The 19,576-nt window shown below is 36.2% G+C and overlaps 2 protein-coding genes across 5 annotated transcripts in view; both read left to right on the top strand.

Moving 5' to 3' along the window:
• Positions 1 to 738: 738 nt before the first annotated feature.
• On the top strand, positions 739 to 9,127 carry LOC101893985 (muskelin). Of its 4 annotated transcripts, none has more exons than XM_005183335.4 (10): positions 739 to 1,146; positions 2,331 to 2,543; positions 2,613 to 2,817; positions 2,877 to 3,153; positions 5,664 to 6,265; positions 6,337 to 6,633; positions 6,699 to 7,003; positions 7,709 to 7,865; positions 7,928 to 8,111; positions 8,181 to 9,127. In XM_005183335.4, exons 1-10 carry the CDS (start codon positions 890 to 892, stop codon positions 8,438 to 8,440), a joined length of 2,757 nt encoding a protein of 918 aa, XP_005183392.1. In that variant the 5' UTR covers positions 739 to 889; the 3' UTR covers positions 8,441 to 9,127. The 4 variants fall into 4 exon arrangements, with proteins under 4 accessions (XP_005183392.1, XP_005183391.1, XP_019892243.1 ...); XM_005183334.4 differs by having other exon boundaries at positions 741 to 1,146; positions 8,178 to 9,127; XM_020036684.2 differs by lacking the exon at positions 739 to 1,146 and adding an exon at positions 1,704 to 1,721 and having other exon boundaries at positions 8,178 to 9,127.
• A 1,458-nt stretch (positions 9,128 to 10,585) lies between these two features.
• The window catches only part of LOC131803786 (uncharacterized), a 50,372-nt gene continuing 41,381 nt past the window's right edge, over positions 10,586 to 19,576 (top strand). The window contains exons 1-3 of the mRNA XM_059125482.1: positions 10,586 to 10,952; positions 11,026 to 14,813; positions 14,874 to 15,100. Coding sequence (XP_058981465.1) covers positions 11,076 to 14,813; positions 14,874 to 15,100 — 3,965 coding nt within the window. The 5' untranslated portion in view covers positions 10,586 to 10,952; positions 11,026 to 11,075. The remainder of the gene's footprint in view (positions 10,953 to 11,025; positions 14,814 to 14,873; positions 15,101 to 19,576) is intronic.

The raw sequence follows: 19,576 nt of genomic DNA, 5'->3' as shown, positions 1-19,576 counted from the left end.
GAAAATAGTAAGTCATACGACGACGCCAACCGCTTTATGTATCTCAATTTATAAAGCTAAAAACTAAGCGGTTTGAGCTAAAACAACAGTCACAGGGAAACGAATAGTATCTTTTAATTCGTCTTCTCGTACTTGTTGTTTTATCGATAATAAATAACGCGTAAAATGGTTGAACACGTTTAGACCTAGTAAGTATTTTTGGTTACCCATAGCTCAGCAAGAAAGGTTGTTCAACCTCAAAGAAACTAGAAAATGCAACTCTGTGCTGGAGTCTTATAGTGTCAAATAGACTTTTAAATATTTAACAGTTGGTTTTGTTTATTTTTAACAGAATTCTTATGTTGTGGAAAACCCGCGAAACAACAGCGGAATTTTGGGTTTTTTCCATAAGATTTAATCTAAAATAGTAGAACAATACAGTTTTATCCTAAAACCCTAAAAAACGTCAAAAATATGCATTTAATTTGCAACCGAATTTGAAATAATTTCGAACTATTGTATTTTTTATTCAAAACAATAAACACATACAATGTGTATATGTTTTGACAGAATAAGGGCACCAAAAGAAAAAAATGTATTTGGTGGGTAGGTTTGTTCTACCGTCTGTAATTGTGCCATGGTTCTACAATGTCCAGCTTTTAAACAGAGCAAAATTTTTCCGCCTGTAAATTTGTAAGGTTCGGAACGTTTTTAAATGTGTTCGGTGTGCAAAAACTAGCCCAATTTGGCGAAAAACAGAACTACGTATCCCTACTTTCTTGTTGGACTCTTATTTTATTGTTTTCCTTATTAAACAAAAAAAAAATAATTAATAAAAATCAAGCAAAAATACATCAGTAGCAAACAAAGGTCCAAACGTGTAAACACAACGACAAAGCAACAGGAAAAAATGAACGATAACAACGATTCAACGCTTCCAACATCCTTGCGTGCTACAACAGACACTACAGATAATGTTGCAATGGGAGCCGCTACTACCAATCCTACCAATATGATGATCAACAGTTATGGCAAAGAACAAATGAAAATGTCTGCCAGCAGTAATGCATTGAAACAATCATTAAAATTGGAAAATTTAGAAGAATTTGATAAACTACCCTATGAAATACATCGTTATTCGTCGTTTTCCACCAATTATGTGCCAGAGTAAGTAAAAATAGACAATTTTTTTTGGGAAACAAATTGGGGGACTGGACAAATGCCAGTATATGTTTTGCCTAATTTTGCATAATATTTTTGAAAATTTTCTCCTGATGTCTTGCTGCTGCTCTCCATCGATCGATTATATTGAGTAAAGAATAATTTTTGTTATGCAGCAGCCTTGATTTGTTTGTTGTTATTTCTTCCTATTGTTATTATTGTTCTCCGTTTTATGTATGTTGCTGTTCTTTTGCAAAGCTTCTTCATATCGCGCTGAATTTTTGCAGGTTGTTAACTTTATTTGAATTCTTGATAGGTATCTGCGATAATATAAAAGTAAGAATAGCTGCAAATGAAAACCAGAATCAAGATAATAACAACAAAAAAGAAACGGTATTTTTAACATTTTCTTTTATATTATTTACTTGTAGGCATTTTTGTTTCAATTATTTGTTTATGAAACAAACATACAAACAATTGTCGTAAACTGCGCAGTTGGCGGCATTTTTATTACGGTAATCAGTTGTCCGCCTCCATTGTCTGCCTGCGGTTACTACAATGATGACTGGCTGAGTGGTTGTGTGTGTAGATTTTATATATTTAAAGGTTGAAATACATTTTGTAGAGAATCTTTAGGTGGTTGGAAATCGGGATATTCCCATCCATTAGTTCAATTTGTATGCCAAATATTATCAAACCACAATTTTCAAAAAAAAAAAAAAAATTAATAAAAATTGCAAAAGCCTTTTTCGGCTTGATAACCATAGATTTTCCAAAATCAGGATGAGCCCGAAAGTCATGGATTCCGAAAGAATATTCCCAAGTTCATCAATTCAGATATTTCTGAGACCGTCCTAAAATCTATAAAAACTTTCAAGTCCTTTTTGTTCTTAATGAGTCGTAATGAAGTAAGATTATCATGAACTCTGCGAACATGGATTTTAAATGACACATTCTATTTCAACGACCATTAATACGCCGGTACAATAGTGAAAATTTGAAAATGTTGTAAACATTTTCCTCCGATCAATGCGCACAGCATAGCTTCACATATATTCTCAACTAGATTTAACTAACTAGCTGTTTGGAAAACTTTTACACCTATTTGAGATTTTTTCTAAACTGACAATAATTTCGATAACTGACAATAATTTTCTTCAATGCGCCTTTAACCATTTTTTTGTTTGCAGAAATATACTTGTTGATTGTCCCAGCGATCAGTCGTCACGTTGGTCGGCTCACAACAATAATCCACCACAATATTTGACTCTGAAACTGCGTAGACCTGCCATTGTTAAGAAGATCAAATTTGGTAAATTTGAAAAGTCGCATGTGTGTAATATTAAAAAGTTTCGTATCTATGGTGGTCTGGATGAGGAGCACATGATACTCTTGCTGGAGGGGTAAGTAGATAAAGAATCCCATAAAGAGTTTCTAAAGTGAAAATATTAATTCCAAACTTGTATTTAAAGAGGGCTGCGCAATGACCATATACCCGAAACCTTTAATTTACGTTGTGTTGCCAAGGATGCTACTACAAGTCTGCCAATTTTATATATAAAAATTGTACCTCTCCTGTCGTGGGGACCCACCTTTAACTATAGCATTTGGTATATTGAATTAATGGGTCAAGATGATCCAATGTATACAAGTGGTTGTTTAAAGGATTACAATAAGGTAAGGAGATGAAAAGTACTAAAACTATTGAAAATTGTATTGTTCTGTTGCTCTTTTAGTTACGTGAAGTGGAAATCATACGCTTGTGTTTGAAACATTTCCGCCAGCAAGGTTATGATACAGCTTTTAAAGCATTGCAGGATCAAACTCATGTCCAATTGGAACATCCTTTAATAAGCGAATTACATCAATGTCTCGTTATAAATGGAGATTTTGAAAAGGCTGAAAAATTCATTAGCGATTGCATTGAAGAGGGACTTATGGATGATTATTTAAATCGTCAAGATTATAAGCATGCATGGCGTCTACAACATGTCCAGGGTTTCGCCCAGCCAGGTAAAGTGGGAAAACATATTTTTATCTTTGAAATGTCCTTTTTTCCATGATAATACTTTAATGTAACTACTTTTTCAACTATTATGTATTGATTATTTGATAAGCTCAACACACAATGATTGGTCTTAACAGCACATTTCAAGTTGAGACTTTAGCGATATTGAAAAATTACAATCGTCATTTGATCAGGTCATTGTGCTTTGGACATCTAAGAATGAGATTTTGCAGAAAGTTAGCTTTGGTCATCTCCGAGGACGATTTTGACTATTTCTAATATGACCTGTGGTCAGAGGGACAACTTTTGGTTGTTGCTTTTGTTCTTGTAGCAGTAGTACATGCAAGTGTTTGCGTTCTGCTACTCTGGTTCCATCTCCAGGTTTGGAAATTCTTCTACTTTGATGGGCTATATCCAGAGATCTTCTGGAGTGAGTTGGGCAGGTTTGGCTGTGCAATTAAAGAGGTGCAGCGTGTTGATCGGTCCTGTATCACACGCCGGGCAGGCGTCACGCACATCTTCATCAAATTTTGGTCATTTGGGGTGATGAAGTCGGCTAAAAATACGATCTTGTTTACAGGTGACAAATATATATTCTTCTCCGAAGATAATATATTCAGTGCGTGAACGGAAACTTTAGTCGTTGGTAGAGAAAATGAATCACTACATTTCTATAAAAGTGACTCTCAGATATCGTGTGGAGGTTTATTTCTATTAGAAGAAACGCCCACATGTCTATGAAAAAGTCATTTGGCCCTTTTTGAGAAAACGAGGGATGCGAGGATTTCGGATATAAGTGCTCACTAAACCCTCTTATGGGATGATAATCTCTTGGTCTTTTATTGAACGACCTTCTAAACTTCCATCAAAAACTCGCTCAATGATCATACAATGGCGAAATTTTACGACTACGGAATTCATAGACTTTGTGAAGTAAAATCTATATAATTCTTCTGACATCTTCTGATTTTCAAATAGAAGCTTCCTTAAATTCTATTGACCTGTTTCAATATAACATTTTAAAAATGATTAAAAATGATTTTGTAGTTGCTCTACAGGTCGCAATTATAGACCAATCGCATGCGCATGTAGCTAGAGTTTAGGGCGGGGAAGAAGCCTACCAATTTGGGTGGTCATCGGATAATATTTAGCGGGTAAAATAGACCATATCTTTTGTATTAAAAAAATTCAAAATTTTTCATTAAACCGCGAATATTTTAAATCCCGGCGAAATCAAAAGCCATGACAAGGTTACTTTTTATCTTTACATTCATGTTAACATCCATCAAATCGGATATATAGCAAAATATGTGCGATATATATGTCTATCAAAGAAGATATGCTTGAAAGATCTCTTATATGGCGAGAACGGCTGAACTGATTTCGACAGTTCTCATTAATTCAAAATGGCCTCTTGGCAGGAAAGAAAAAACGTCAAAAAAATTGCATAAAAATATCTCTCTAAAGATGAAAATATTGATTTTGTAATATTTTCTCATATTTTTTAAATTTTGTCATATTTTTGGCATATTTTCATTTTGAATTAAACATTTGGTAATATTTCTACAGCTAACAAAACTAAGTAGTTAGGATATCAGGATATCATCAGGGATAAGATGAGGGTCAGAGTAGAAGCCTACTCTTTTTGGAGATGATCGTCATATATTTAGGGGTTGAAATGGACCAAAAAACTGCAAAATTGTCAGCAGATCGTAATTATCGCCCGGTCCTCATGCACATTTGAATGGGGGTTACCGCACATTGCAAAAGCCAAGCAGTTTTGGATGACCATCCAAAAATATTCAATGTGTGAAGGAGTTTGCCAAGTTTTGTAGACAAAATACGAAAATGTCCATTCCAGTGACTTTTTGGAGAATTCACAAATACAGGAAAGACTATTTCGTTGACGCTGATTTCGTTGAAGAATATAGTCGAATGTCTGTATCTCATATAGATGCGTTTTAGTCAAAAACCAATGATAAATGTTAATCTTTTGCCACTTCTGAGAGATTATAGGTCTTTGGGAAATATTGGTTTCAGATCTAGGAAGACCATTTACGTACAAAATCTGCCAATAAATTGGAAATGAGCAAATTTGTTTAAGTTGCTATTATTTGAAAATTAGAGAACGAAACCTGATGGTTTTCTTTTATTATTTGTCACAATATCTTGTGGAATTCGTTCGAGTTTCTCGCCTATATAAACTGTATCGTTTATTATAGTGTTGTAGGGTATTCAACGGTCGGCCCCGCTCGACTGTAGCCTTTGCTTACTTGTTTTAATTTATTTTTAAGGAATGTTTTTTGTTCTATGGTAATCCCTTTCAAATCGTCATATAAAAGCTGGTCCTATGTTTTCTTTTATATGTAGACGCTAATGTGCTCAATCATCTTCAATTGGTAGAACAAATTAGTTTCCCCTAAAAACCACTTGTGAAACATTCGTAGTACTTGACGAATAAACCCCCATTTTGTTTCTTATGAATTCTTATTTAATATTCTATTTTCGTTTCCAGGTAACCGCGGCGGCCATCAACTGGTCATGGATGTGAAAAAACGTTTAATATACCTCTTTGGCGGTTGGGATGGCTTTCAAGATCTTAGCGATTTATGGGTATTCGATATAAAGGATAATTACTGGACACAAATATTTGAGCATTCCGAGCAATTTAATGGTCCGACACCACGTTCATGCCATAAAATGGTATTTGATCCAGTCAGTGAGAACATTTTTATGTTGGGTCGTTATTTGGACAACTCCATACGGACAACCGAATACATTAAAAGCGATTTCTATCTGTATGATACACGTGCCAGAACATGGTTACAAATATGTGATGATACATGTCAGGTTGGTGGTCCTCAACTGATGTACGACCATCAGATGTGTATCGATGTGGAAAAACGAACAATTTATGTATTCGGTGGTAAGGTGTTGACACCGCGTAGTGTCAATGCATCGACCACAAGTGAACCCGAGTATTCCGGCCTATTTTCCTATCATATTGCCACGAATACATGGACACAAATTCTGGTGGATTGTCATCATCCGACGGCATCCCAGCCGGATGTATTGTCCATTAAATCCCGTATTACCCACTGTATGGTGTTTCATAATGTAGGTTGAAAAATATTGCAATTTATTGAATTTTGCTTTAAAAAGGAAAGTATACATTTGTCATTGTTTAGAAAAAACGTAAATTATATATTTATGGTGGCCAGCGTGGCAAGGAGGATATTCATGATTTTATAACATATAAAGTTGATACCCAAACATTGGAGATTTTAAATAGGCATCCCAATTCAAATGGCCAAACTGGTTCGACTGGTAATAATAATGGTAATGGCAGCAGTGTGAGCAGTAATAGTGGCTCGTCTGGTTCCAGTAATCCGCCACATTCTTCCGATGGTAAAAATGAACCCTCGCCTGGTTATACTCTGAGAGCCACCATCGACTGTGAACGCAATGAAATCTATGTCTTCTCGGTGAATATTCCTTCGCTCAAGGAAGGTTAACATATTTTTTTATGTAAAATCTTTTTTTCTTACAGAGTCTTAGCAAAATCAAAGATCGTCGCGATATTCATCACGTTGATGCTTCTAATTCATTTTGGGTCTATTCATTAGATACTCATCAATGGTCGCGTATTTATACTAGCCGCTACAATCCATCTTCGCCTGATAGTACAAAATTTGATAATAGCCGTAATAATCTTATGGAACCCTGTCCTCGTTATGCCCATCAATTTGTCTATGATGACATGGCCAAATTACACTATATGTTTGGCGGTAATCCGGGACGTTCAACAACACCACAGCTGAGATTAGATGATTTTTGGATATTAGAATTGGAAAAGTAAGTTGAAAATGGAGGAGTTTCTCATAAAAGAACTTAGGCATTTTCATCATGAATAGGACGAAAGTCCTATTGGTTTTTTGTTTGTTTTGGTTATATATCTCCAACATATGAAATAACCTATGCCTCCTGTTTGATAACATGGTACATGGGCATAGTAGGTGTACAATCGTCTCAATCTTATCTATATCTTCACATAGTCTACAGTAGTCAGGCCAACTGTTATCCCTTTTTGAGGTCTGATATCTGGTACTGGAGTGGCCAGACCGTATGCCTACTACGATTCTTAGATCTGATCTACTAATTCATAAAAGAGAGTAGGTTATTTTCCTTAAATACCGGCCATATTCTGCTAGCTTCTTTGATGAGAGACTTTTTGAAGCAGCCGATATAGTAGCTTATCGGTGGATTGACAAGCTCATACATCGGTAGATCAATCAATTGGGAACTACCTCGAGGTAATTGCTTAGCCATCTCATTACCCACTTTGTTGCTGTGTCTTGGGACCCAACAAAGAATTCTTGATTTTGTTCTTTTTATGGTATTTTATTTACAACTTGTTATCACAAATATTTTCGGATGGTATCCTTGGGACATTTCAGAGATTTTGTTTACCCTGAAGTGGAGATCATGGAATACCTGTGTCTAAGTTTCTAGGACAGGTCAACATTATTTTCAATTTTAATTTTTCTCTCTTTGCTCCAGACCCAAACGTGATGAAATTTTAAAACATTGTCGTTATTTGGTACGTAAATTACACTACGAAGAAATGGCCAAGGCTGATCCATATAAAGCAATGCACTATCTAAGACATCAAATTGCTGAAGTGATTGATCACAGTAATCCGGAACAATTGAGAAATGTAAATATAACTAAATTCATTCACCACGACGCCAATGCTGATATACTTTTTTCTCCAAACAGTTCCATAGATTGGCTTCATTGCTTTTTAAATGCGATGAAGATATTAAAACAGAAGAAAGACCTTTAAACACACTGCCATTGGGAGGAGCCACAACATCCATGGCGGCATCGACATCGGCGAATGAAGACAAATCGTTGACAGAAGCCGAATGTAGCTCCGACATGGCCTCAACTACGGATGATGGTAAGAAGTTTGACAAAAAGAAGAGCAAAATATTTTAATTGTATTCTTTCATTTTCTAACTACTAGAAGTTTGTGTCAAATCCGAGGACAATACTCATGCGCCCGACGATCTTTCCATGGAGTCCTGTTCAAGTTCCACTACCTCAGGTATTTCTGATGCGGCTTCGTCATATTCAGCCTACCGTAAATCGGGTGGTAAACGTTCTCGCCACAGTTATATTCAGGAACTACGGGCACGCCGATCGTTCCTTTTCAATAAACTTGTTCAATTGATGCCTTCAAATATGGTACAACCAGAACGTAATCTTAGTGATTTTGTAATAATCTAGTGAAAATAATGTCCTCCAACAACTTTGTGGGGAAGAAAACTTGATGTTGAAATGTATTTTGTAATGCCTTTGCTAATCAACAATTGTAATTTCGTTCGTTTGTTTTGTTTGCTTTGTAGAACACATAGAAAGAAAAAGACTTAAATTTTGTTAACTTTTAGTTGTAATTCATTCTTTGTTTTTTATGTTGTGTTAAATGTTTAATCTTTCTGTTTTTATTCCTCATGAATTTATGTAAGGGATCCTAAAATGATTTAAAACTATAAGAATATATTGCCATTATTATACATTAGTTACATTTTGTTTATAAATATTATTCCATTATTATTTTATTTTTATATACTTTATTTTATTGTCTTCAAACCCAAATTGTTTGGTATTGTGATGATTATTCTAAAAGAAACAAAAACAAACCTGTGAGAAAAGTCATTTTGTTTTTTGTATTATTTACTGTTTTTTGTGTGCGCCTTTTTTTAGATATTTTTAAGAATATTTTTATTTCTCCTATTTTTGTACTTCCGGCAGCTATAGTGAGTGAGAAAGAAAAATCAAAAACAAAAAGTTTCCAACGAATTTTTGTAAAACTCATAAAAATTATTAAAACTGATGAAAATGTAAAACAATTTAGTCTTAAGTAGAATTTTAAATGAATAAACTACAGTAATTTTTCATACTTTAATATTAAAATTGATGCAGAAACGTTTCCTACTACTTTTGTACTTTCCCAGAGAAAATGCAAATTTGGGGGGAATATTTTGTGTGGACGACTGACTAAACTACAGGAACGGGCTTCACACTTCACTCGTTTTTAATCAAAAGATTCATGTAGATTCTGCTTTCCACGCCTGATCGGGGCGAGATCTATCCACCTGTAATGATTTGGATAAAAAGGGGAAACCCCTGTAGTTGTGGTAGCAGTTATACCAACTTCAGACTGCTGTCATTCCTTAGCCATTAGTCCGACAGCTGTTAAAATTATAATAGTGACAGCTCATTATATTGTTTACAAGCGTACAAACGCATTTTGGTGAAAATTTCCCAGAAAAAATGTTATTCGTGATGGAATTCATGCGTGATAGTGTGATTTGCTTATATTTTAAGTGGCTTTCGTTAGAGCACTCCAGAATAAATATTTTGTGTCTCGTACCATCGCTCGTTATCGTGATACTGGTAGCGTAGCCCTACGTCAAGAAAGTGGACGGCAGAAAACAGCAACATCAGCAGAAATGGTTCGAAATGTAAAGAAGCGACTTGATCGAAACCCGCAATATTCCATCCGGCAAATATTAAAAAATGAGCTCGGGGTAAAGCCATTGAAATTACAAAAAGTGCAAAAACTTACACCGCGACAGAAAGAAAATATACTCAAAAGAGCTAAAGAGTTGCTTCGCTTGGCCGAAAGTGGTGAACTGCCGAATTTGGTTTTCTCAGATGAGAAAACATTCCAGTTCCAACAGGACTCAGCACCATCGTACCCAGCACGCGCTTCCCAAGAATGGTTACAAAATGAGGTTCCTCCATTCATTTCCAGCGCACAATGGCCACCAAAATCTATGGATATCAATCCGTTATACTATTGTGTCAGGAGTATTTTGGAAAGCATGTTTGGCACTAAAAAATACCAAAGGTTCCTTAAAGGGTTTCACTGTAATGTGTGTTGTGAGGTGCCCCACATAAAGTTGTTGTTGGAAAGGCTTTGTTAAATATCCATTTTCCAGCGACGACCAATACGCTATAATTACGCCTCCATTGTATAGCACCCAAACTAAGGTCAATGACGTTTAAATAACCTGAATATGCTGCTCATTAAGCAGTAAACAATTACCATATTGAGAATTTACTAAGAGTATTATAAATAATTTTTAACGGAATTAATTAAACATCCTTGTCGACTTTAGTCACGATTTCTAGATCCCTATAGAGAAAACAATATGCTATCAATTCGTAGTGAGTGAGAATGCCATATGTGTTTTATTTTACGTTAATTTTTGTTCTTTAAATAAAATCACATGTCAAAATATTTTATGTTAGAAATGTTGGCGTTATTGAACAATCTTCGCCCTTTCCCTAAAAATTTTAATTCTTCAAATTTTTTGAATTGTAGATTTATCAACCTCAGAAGTGATATCATTTCGTAGTGATTCCCATTTCACACACTTTTGTTGGATACTTTTAGGAGGAAATAGTAAATTTTCCAAACAGGGCTTTGTTTTATAGATCCCTACGGCAATGTATCCTTGTGTCAGTGTCAAATGGCCCCGGTTCTTACAAGTTGTTGGTTATTAGTGCTTTGCGTGTCCTTTAAAAAGTGAATTAAGTATTTTATGAAATGTTAATCAATACAAACGCAGACTGAATAATATTTAATAAAAAAGAACAACAAATTGCTAGAAGAGACGAATTTGTTTATTTTTTGCCACAACAACAAAACGAACGGCACAAAAAATGCTGAAGCGTTGATTTCTGCCACATAAAACCAAGCAGCAAAACAACAAAACAAAGAAAAATTCAGGTAAAAAACTGTGATAAGGGTAAATTTGATATGACAACTACAATCTTGATTGTTGTTTCTATCATTCCAATAGAAAAAGTATTTTAAAGAAGTGAGTCCGTTGGCAAAAAGGACATTAAACCAATGGGCCTGCGCACAAATGCAAAGGAATGCCAAACGCAGTCGGCGGCGTCTGCTTCGGCGTCAGTCAACATGAATGTGCAACACCAGCAAGAAGATTTTGCAAAGAAAAAACAAGAAAGGGAACAAGAAATACAAGCCATACAAGAAATGTTAAATAATATAACAAAATCAAAGCCCGAAGAAAAAACGGATGCAAACGTCCAGAAACTCAAGGAAATGGAAAATAAGACTGAAATGCCATCGAAAGACAACAATATTGTGATCATGCGCAGAAGCAATACCGATCTTCAAATACAAAGGGCAACAACAACAAACAAACCCAATAGCCAAAAGCCAGTAAGTGGCGGCAGACAGTCACGCATAGATTCGGCTAGATCCCAAAGTGGGGGTAGTGCCAATAAAACACGTTCAAAATCATTGCAATTGCCGTCGACAAACAATAAAAATGTCAACTCCCAGGTTTCCTCCACCAACAAGAAAACCTATGACCCTGAAGAGGCCAGGCGCTTCATGGAATTGCAAAAGAAAAAACGTAGATCGGAAGCTGCATTGCAACCAGATGCCAAGGCCAATCGGGAAAAAGAGGAAATTAAGAAACGTTTAGAGGAGTTAAAGAAAAACACCCGAAAGTTGGTTAGCAAAAATTTGGATAAAAAGAAACACCAGAACTGCACTAATCGGTTAGATGGGGAGAAAATTGAAAATAAGACCATCAAAAGTGATCGAGTTTCAAAGGAGAGTGTCAGTCTTAAAGGTTTATCATTGGAACAAAAAACTAAAGGTTATCAGAGTGCACGACCTGCAGAAGAAAAGCAAGTTACTGCTCAATCGGCTTCCCACAGCCTACCTCTTGCTAGTGCCTTCAAGTCCCATTTGCCGTTGGCTGAAAATCATAAACGTATTGGCCTTTTACGTAAAACTGAAGATGAGAAAGATTATTCATTCAGTGCCCTGAAAAGCATTCGGAATGACAAAGAAAATCGAGGCCTGGAGGAATTAACATCAAAATTAAATACCCAGTTTGAAAGTAAATTACAAAGGGATAAAGAAAATGGAAATGAATTGAAACAAACTTCTCTGGAACTGAATATGCTGGATAATGTGTCCGATTTGGAAATACCCAAGAAAACTTTAGAAACAAGTCCAAAGAAGCATGACCCTGGGGCAGGGGAAATTAACAATAAAGAAGACTGCGGGGGAAATCCTTCAAAATCCCAAGACCTACCCTTCTTGTTGCGGCCCACAGCTGCTCAAGTTTATCCTTACAATTTCATAATGGCTGTACGCCGAAAACTTGAGGCCATTTCCCAACCCACTCCCGTGGTCCCGATAAAACGGGAAAAGATGCTGAAAAATAGTCAGGCTACTTCAACAAATGATTTATTATTAGGAGAACACAAGGAACCGGAAAAGAAAAGAAAACTATTAGATAATTTGATTGAAAATGAAAACAAAAAACGAAAAAGCTTGGAGGGCTCGGATATTGCAGAAAAGAAGACTTTGGAGGGTGCTCCCAAAACCACACTTACCATGTCTCTGGAAAGTTTAAAATCTCCTCAACAAACTTATACCATGGATTTCCATAAAGATACGGAGAAAATCGCATCGTCCCTAAATAAATCTTTTCATAGTTCTCAGGAAAAGACTTTCGACTCGGAACTAGAGTTGCTGGGGAAAACCAAATCTAAGTATAAATCCGTGGAAAGTATTGTTTCCAATTATTCCTCCTCGTCGTTGCCTCTGCCCATATCCAATACTTTAACCGAGGTTTCGTCCCTTCGTACCGAATCCAGACGCACTTTTTCCATGTCTCAGGGAAATTCCAAACAAAGTCAATTGAATACCGAGGATGAGGTAACCTCTATTTCATCACAAATTTTTAGCAGTCCTGAAAAGAAATATTCAAAACAATATCAAAATGACTTTGAATTCGTAAAGCCGAGGCCAGTGAGTCCGTTGTCGCTAGAGAAGGTGGAAAATTTAAAGATTAAAAGTAAATCCAAAAACCAGGAAACGCCAGGGGTAGGTGGTTCGAGGGACGAGGATAGGGAATTGCATTTCTCCCAATTGCTGGATGATTTTAATCGCAGCCTGTCCCAGGTGATACAAGTCAATGAACAATTGAAATCGACCTTAGACAAATCTTCACGGATTCTAAGTCCTCGTAGTAATGTTAGCAAAAACTCCCAGAAGGAATCCTCGGATAAGCAACAACAATACTCCTCCGATTTCGAAAATTCCTTATCCACAACTCCAGGAAAAGATAAACTTAAATTATCCCTTGAAAATACAAATGAAAAATTGAAGACACGTAAAAGGCAACTATTTCAAATGGCCAATCAAGTCAAGCCTTTGTTGACATCACCCCCAAGAGAATCTCCCCTACCCCAATTAGATTTGCAATTGCAAGATAATTCAAACAATAGAAAAACTTCATTCTATAGTCAAGATCAAGAAAATGAGGAGGGAGAAGATGAAAGCACTTTGGAGGTGAATGAATTTGAACACCATAAAGTGGAAGAAATCGCCACAGAAAGTAAAGAGTACGAAAAACGTCTTGGTATGATTGAAAAACTCAGGGAGAATCTAAAACAAAACATTAAAGAATCGCAAAACAATCGGGCACATAAATCCAATGCCGATAGTTTCACAACTTCGGTTCATAACAAAAAATCAAATATGTCTGTCTATACTTCAGAAGATGGCAGAGAAAATCTGCAAGAATTGAAAGCGAAATCATTTTCAAAAGAAACGGAGGAACAACACAGCTCAAGGGACAAACATTCTCAAATTGATTATGAAGATTGTAGAGATAAGGAGGATTTAATATTAAAATACACAAAATCTCTGCAAGAAGAAAATAGTAATGAAGAAACCATTATTCTATACAAACGTAATAAAATTGTTAATCCCAAAAAGACTGCCAGTTCCAACGAAACCACAAAAAGGGCCGCGGCCAGTGAAAGTTATGATTCGGCATCAAGTCAATCGAATGTGGAAGAGCAAACTTCTTCTAAATACAGTCAACGATCCAACAGTAATTATACAAAAACCGAAATATATTCCATGAACTCCAAGAGTGAGATTATGACTGGAAGAAGTTCCAATAAAAATGAAGCGAAGCGTAACAGTTCAACAAATGAGCATTCCATTACCACCAATTCCTCTATCTTAGAAGATTTACAAAAAATACAAGAATTTTCCAACAAAGAAAATGAAAATCCTCCACCTGCACCTTCGCTGAGATGCAAAAATAAAAGCAAATCACATTCGGAAACGGCCGCAAACTTTATTAATTGTCACATCAATCGGTCTCGAGGGGATTTTCAGGAACTCAATACGAAAGAGGCAACTTTAAATGAAACACAATTCCATTTGGCCATACGTTCATCACAAACAAGCTGCACTGAATTATCACAAAGTGCTGATGATGAAGTCACCACCACCACAACCACTGCCAGTAGCATTAAATCCATAATGAAGAAGCAATCAAATGACATTTCTTCAAATCCCCCAAGTTACAATGCAGTTTCCAAAAACAATCCAAAGTCAGAGTCAAAGGAACACAATCCGAGTATAAGCCTGCTCTCACCATCCAAGGCATCAAGGCGCATATCAATTGGTACGGAAATTGTAAATTTCTTTCATAAATATGATCATGAACGGTCCTCGGCAGCACTGCAGCAAGGTAACGATACCATATCTGAGTCTTCGTTAAATTACTCAAATGTGGGTTTGGTAAGTTATGAGCATTCTGCAATGTTTTGTTTTAGATTTTAATTGAAATCGTATTTTTAGTACGACAAACTTATTCAAAATGAAATGAACAAAACCCAACACTTAACTGCCCTTTTGAAAATGCGTGAAAAGGCCTTAATGGATCGTACCAAGGGTCAGATTGCTTGGCTAGAGGTTCAAAAGGCCCGTTACAAGGCCAAGGGTTTATTGGGAAACATAGCTGCCATTAAAAAGAAACAACGTGGCATACTATTGAAAATGGAAAAGGAGCGGGAAGAGATCAAAAGGTAGGTGGATTGTTTTCAATTCTCATTTTTTTTAATTTGCGTAAATTTGAACACTCGCTGTGCTGAGATAAGAGCAGAAAGTGGTTCTTATATACCATTCGGACAGTGTAAAGTCAGTCGTTTTTAACGAGCTGAGTCTTTAGCGTAGAGCCAAGTGGAGTTATTGTTGACGAACTGAGAGGAGTCTATATAGACACGCCGAGGGAAGTCTATATAGGCTAACTGAAAGAGTCTTTATAGACGAGTTTGGGGGAGTCTTTATACACCAGCTGAACGGGACTTTATGGACGAGAAGATGCCATCCGAAACCTTATGTCATCCAAAGTGTTGTTTAACTGCTACACTCTCCACTACATGTTTAGATAAATACTTACAACGATGGGCACATAGTTCCGACTAATAACTATCTCAAGATTCTAGAGCTCACATTCGACGGCATGTTCAAGACGCCTATGTAAACCATAGCTATCTGCGATAAATTGAGAACTAGAAACAATGTCCTCAAGGCGCTAGCCGGCAGTACCTGGGATGCGGATAAGGAGGCCTTTTTGATGTCTATGAAGCTTTAGGTCGTCAAGCTTTAAGTCATCCAAAGTGTTGTTTAAGGGATACACTGTCCACTACATGTTCAGATAAATACTTACAACGATGGGCACATAGTTCCGATTAATAACTATCTTAAGATTCTAGAGCTCACATTCGACGGCATTTTCAAGTCGCCTGTGTAAATCATAGCTATCTGCGATAAATTGAAAACTATAAGCATCTGGGATGCGGATAAGGAGGCCTTTTTGATGTCTTTAGGTCGGTCTGTGGTTGGCCTTGCGACTCAAGTCTGTGAATACCAGATATGGAGGACCATCGTTATAAGTGAGAGGCAGCTCTGAGTGGCATTGATACAGATGCAGTCACAGATACTTTTAACAATTACAGTACAGTACAGTGAATCTCGTCCTCGAAGTCGATTTTATCCATATGAAGTACTCTCTAAAGGCTATTCTTAAACAATAGTAATAAAAAATCCGAGTTTCTTTCAACTTTTACACAATTGCTTGCATTCTCCGCCCAACATAAAGTCCCTTAAGTCATTAGGGTTAGAACGGTTCGCCACACTCTTTTTGTTTTCATTCAATTCTGATACACTTGGGTGATTGAAAACATTTGCTTGTTTTTCAAATTGGAAATAATCTGCCATACCTTCAGACATCCTGTCATTTCGTCATCATCAACAACATCATCATCATCGCGATGGTCGTCATGCGGTGCATCATGTCGAAAGATGTGTCATTTTGTTTTCACTTGAATTCTTTTGGTTCCTGGCTGCTACTGTCGCTGTTGTCGTTGGTTTTCTGTTTGTTTTTCACCAATGTCTAGGAGTAATCATTAAGGCGCCAATTTGCAATTTGACGCAAATTTCTTTGAGTAAATTGTTTATATACACTACTGCTGCTGTTGTTGTTATTTCGAACTCACGATAAAATTAATGTACAAGACATTATCTTATGGCCAGACATTACCATTATCAAAAAGAAAATCACACAATCTTCCATTGCCATCGTTTCAATGGATTGGAATGAGCCCTACAAAGAGAACATACGACGAAATGTTTTTCAGTTGATTATATACGCTTGGATAGAATGCATTCGCCACCATCCAACCATAAGGATATACAAATTTCATTGGACCCTTCAGCCGCCACTAAGAACTGCTGCTAGAAAGCCACAAGCAAGTAAGCAAGCCATTCAAACAGCATCACCTTTATAATATATCATCAAGCACATTTTATAAGTGTGTGTGTGTGCATGTCTCTGGGCCGAACTAGCGATACGTCGGGGGCTATACGCTTTACTATATATGACAGCCACAGAAAAAAGTGTCAGTGTAGAAGAAGATTTTCAAAATAATAGCCAAATCAACAGCATTAGTCGCATGGCCTTTTTGTCGTGGATTGTTTTTTTTCAGTCGTTTTGTGGGCGCCATCCATTTTTTGTTTTGTTTTGATTTTTTGTTTAGTTTGGGGGTTTTTCTTTTGAAATAAGTTTGATGTATGAACACAGGGGCCAGCACACACATCCGATCCGAAACGATCCCATCCGATCCGTGTGCCTACATATATACATGTGTTTTTTCTTCATTAATTGGCACGGAATCCAACTCATAAATAATGGGAAATAATAAAAAATAACACACACAACAACAACAACAGCAAAAACATCAGGAAAATCATCTAAATTGAAAAATGAACTATCACACAAACACTTAAATGAACACAGACACACAACACATCACAACACTTCGTCATGAGACATCATGAATTGTTGATATGTTTCTTTAATGATGATATTAAAATCATAAAAATAATCATTTTTTGAATATTAAAATATGAAAAAATAGCAAAAAAAAAGAATGAATGTTCTTGGAGAGATGAAAACATTGGCATGGTATAAAAACATCAAGCCTTTCAACACCTTATATCTATGTACATAAAAATTGACATAAATTGGATGAGAAAAAACTCACTACGATAACGGCTGTGATAGTTTAAAAAAATATATAATAAATAAATAAATAATATATATATATATATATATATATATATATATATATATATATATATATATATATATATATATATATATATATATATATATATATATATATATATAAATATATATATATATATATATATATATATATATATATATATATATATATATATTTTTTTTTTTTTTTTTACCTTTCGGTAAACTATTGCCCAGCTTTCTAAATCGTGCCAAAACTACTTAGTTGTCATTTGTCATTCTTCAGCTACGATGGGAAGGGGGATATCTCCGAGTACGGTATTCGCTATGTATCCACGCTCCATGATTTCTGTGACCGGGTCAGAGTGAATTCTATTCAGTTCTGCTTGAAAGGCCCGTAGATCTAGAGCAGGTCAAGACAGAGAATTTCAACGTTATTTTATATGTGTTTTGAAATAAAAAATATTGCAAATACAGCAAATCTATTATTATATCTTCTGTTATTAATAAACCGTTCTTAAAACGTTTTTTATACCCTCCACCATACATATATTAAGTTCGTCATTCCGTTTGTAACACTTCGAAATAATAATTTTAGAACCAACAAAGTATATATTCTTGATCAGCGTAAAATTCCGATCGTCCGTCTGTTGTAATAACGCTAGAGTAAAAACGAATAAAGTTATGAAGCTAAAGTTTTGCACCGATCTATATAGCCTCCATATAACGGTACCCCCGATATTCGGTATTTTGATGATTTTAACCTTCCTTCCGAATGGTGGAGGGTATAAAAAGTTCAGCCCGGCTGAATTAAGCTGCTGTTTTACTCATTTTTTTTTAATTTGAGAATTAATGACGTTCCAGGATAGACAATAATAAGGTAGTTATGTGCACTGAAGTAGATGGTCGACAGATGTTATGAGGAGGAGGTTGCTGTCTTAATGGCGGCTTTCTGGCAGGTCAATATACTACATAGCTCTTGTATTCTCAGATCACACTGTGGCTGATGGCATTATAAGAGGTCAGCAAGGTCTCCTTGTTCGTACCCCAAGTTCCAAGCGCTGCCGGCGAGCGCCTTGAGAGCCCTGTTCCTACTTTTCAATTTATAGCAAATGTGACTTGTGACTTGCGCAGACGACTTGAAAAGGCTGTCGAATGTTACCCCCAGGATCTTGGGGTAGTTCTCGGTCTGATTTAAAAGCCTCACGGGGAATTTCTGGAAGGTAGAGGCTAAACAGTTTCGTCGATATGACCTTCACATATGATTGGCGTTCAAAAATAAAGCTGATTATCCAACGTTTCTAACTTGACCCGGGGAGTAGTACTCTGTACATTCTCAAACAGTGTGCTGTGGTTGAGCTGTATCAAATACCCATGATAAGTAGAAGACGTAACAGTTATACTCAACTCTAGGTGTATCCAGGTGTCCTAAAGTTGTATTATTCATAACCCATCATTAACTGTGCTGGTAAATACATCGTGGGAAGATATTTTATACGACGTAGACTCTTCGTTTCGCCCTCGGGATGCTCGACGGATTGCCGATTTAAAGAGGCCAGCACATCTTACTCATATTGGCAACAATTGGCACTTTTTCTCTTATGCTTCTGTATCAATCGATTAACCTCCTCTGACTATGGATCAGTGGAATTGGAACAATGGAGCTCATTCTCTAGTCTCGCTGCTCGGAAATTTGGTCTCATGTAGAATATTTCATATATATGACGAACGGCAGCAGCTTTGATGATGTATCGGAAAAAACTTTTCTGATATCCAAACTTCAGAAGGCTGGTGCAGTTCTATGAATCGAAAACTGATGAATTCTCAAATTTCCAGCCAGGGTAATGGAAAGTGCTGCGTTCAGTTGCAATGCAATCGAGCGATCTGCTTATGAAGACAATTATGGGAAATTGGTCTTAACGAAGAAAAAATGACGGGTTGCCAAGTCTCTCAC

The sequence above is a fragment of the Musca domestica genome, unplaced genomic scaffold (assembly GCF_030504385.1).
Source record: "Musca domestica strain aabys unplaced genomic scaffold, Musca_domestica.polishedcontigs.V.1.1 10, whole genome shotgun sequence".
Classification (NCBI taxonomy): Eukaryota; Metazoa; Arthropoda; class Insecta; order Diptera; family Muscidae; genus Musca; species Musca domestica.
The sequence above is the reverse complement of the archived record's forward strand: the minus strand, read 5'-3'. Positions and strand labels throughout refer to the sequence as shown.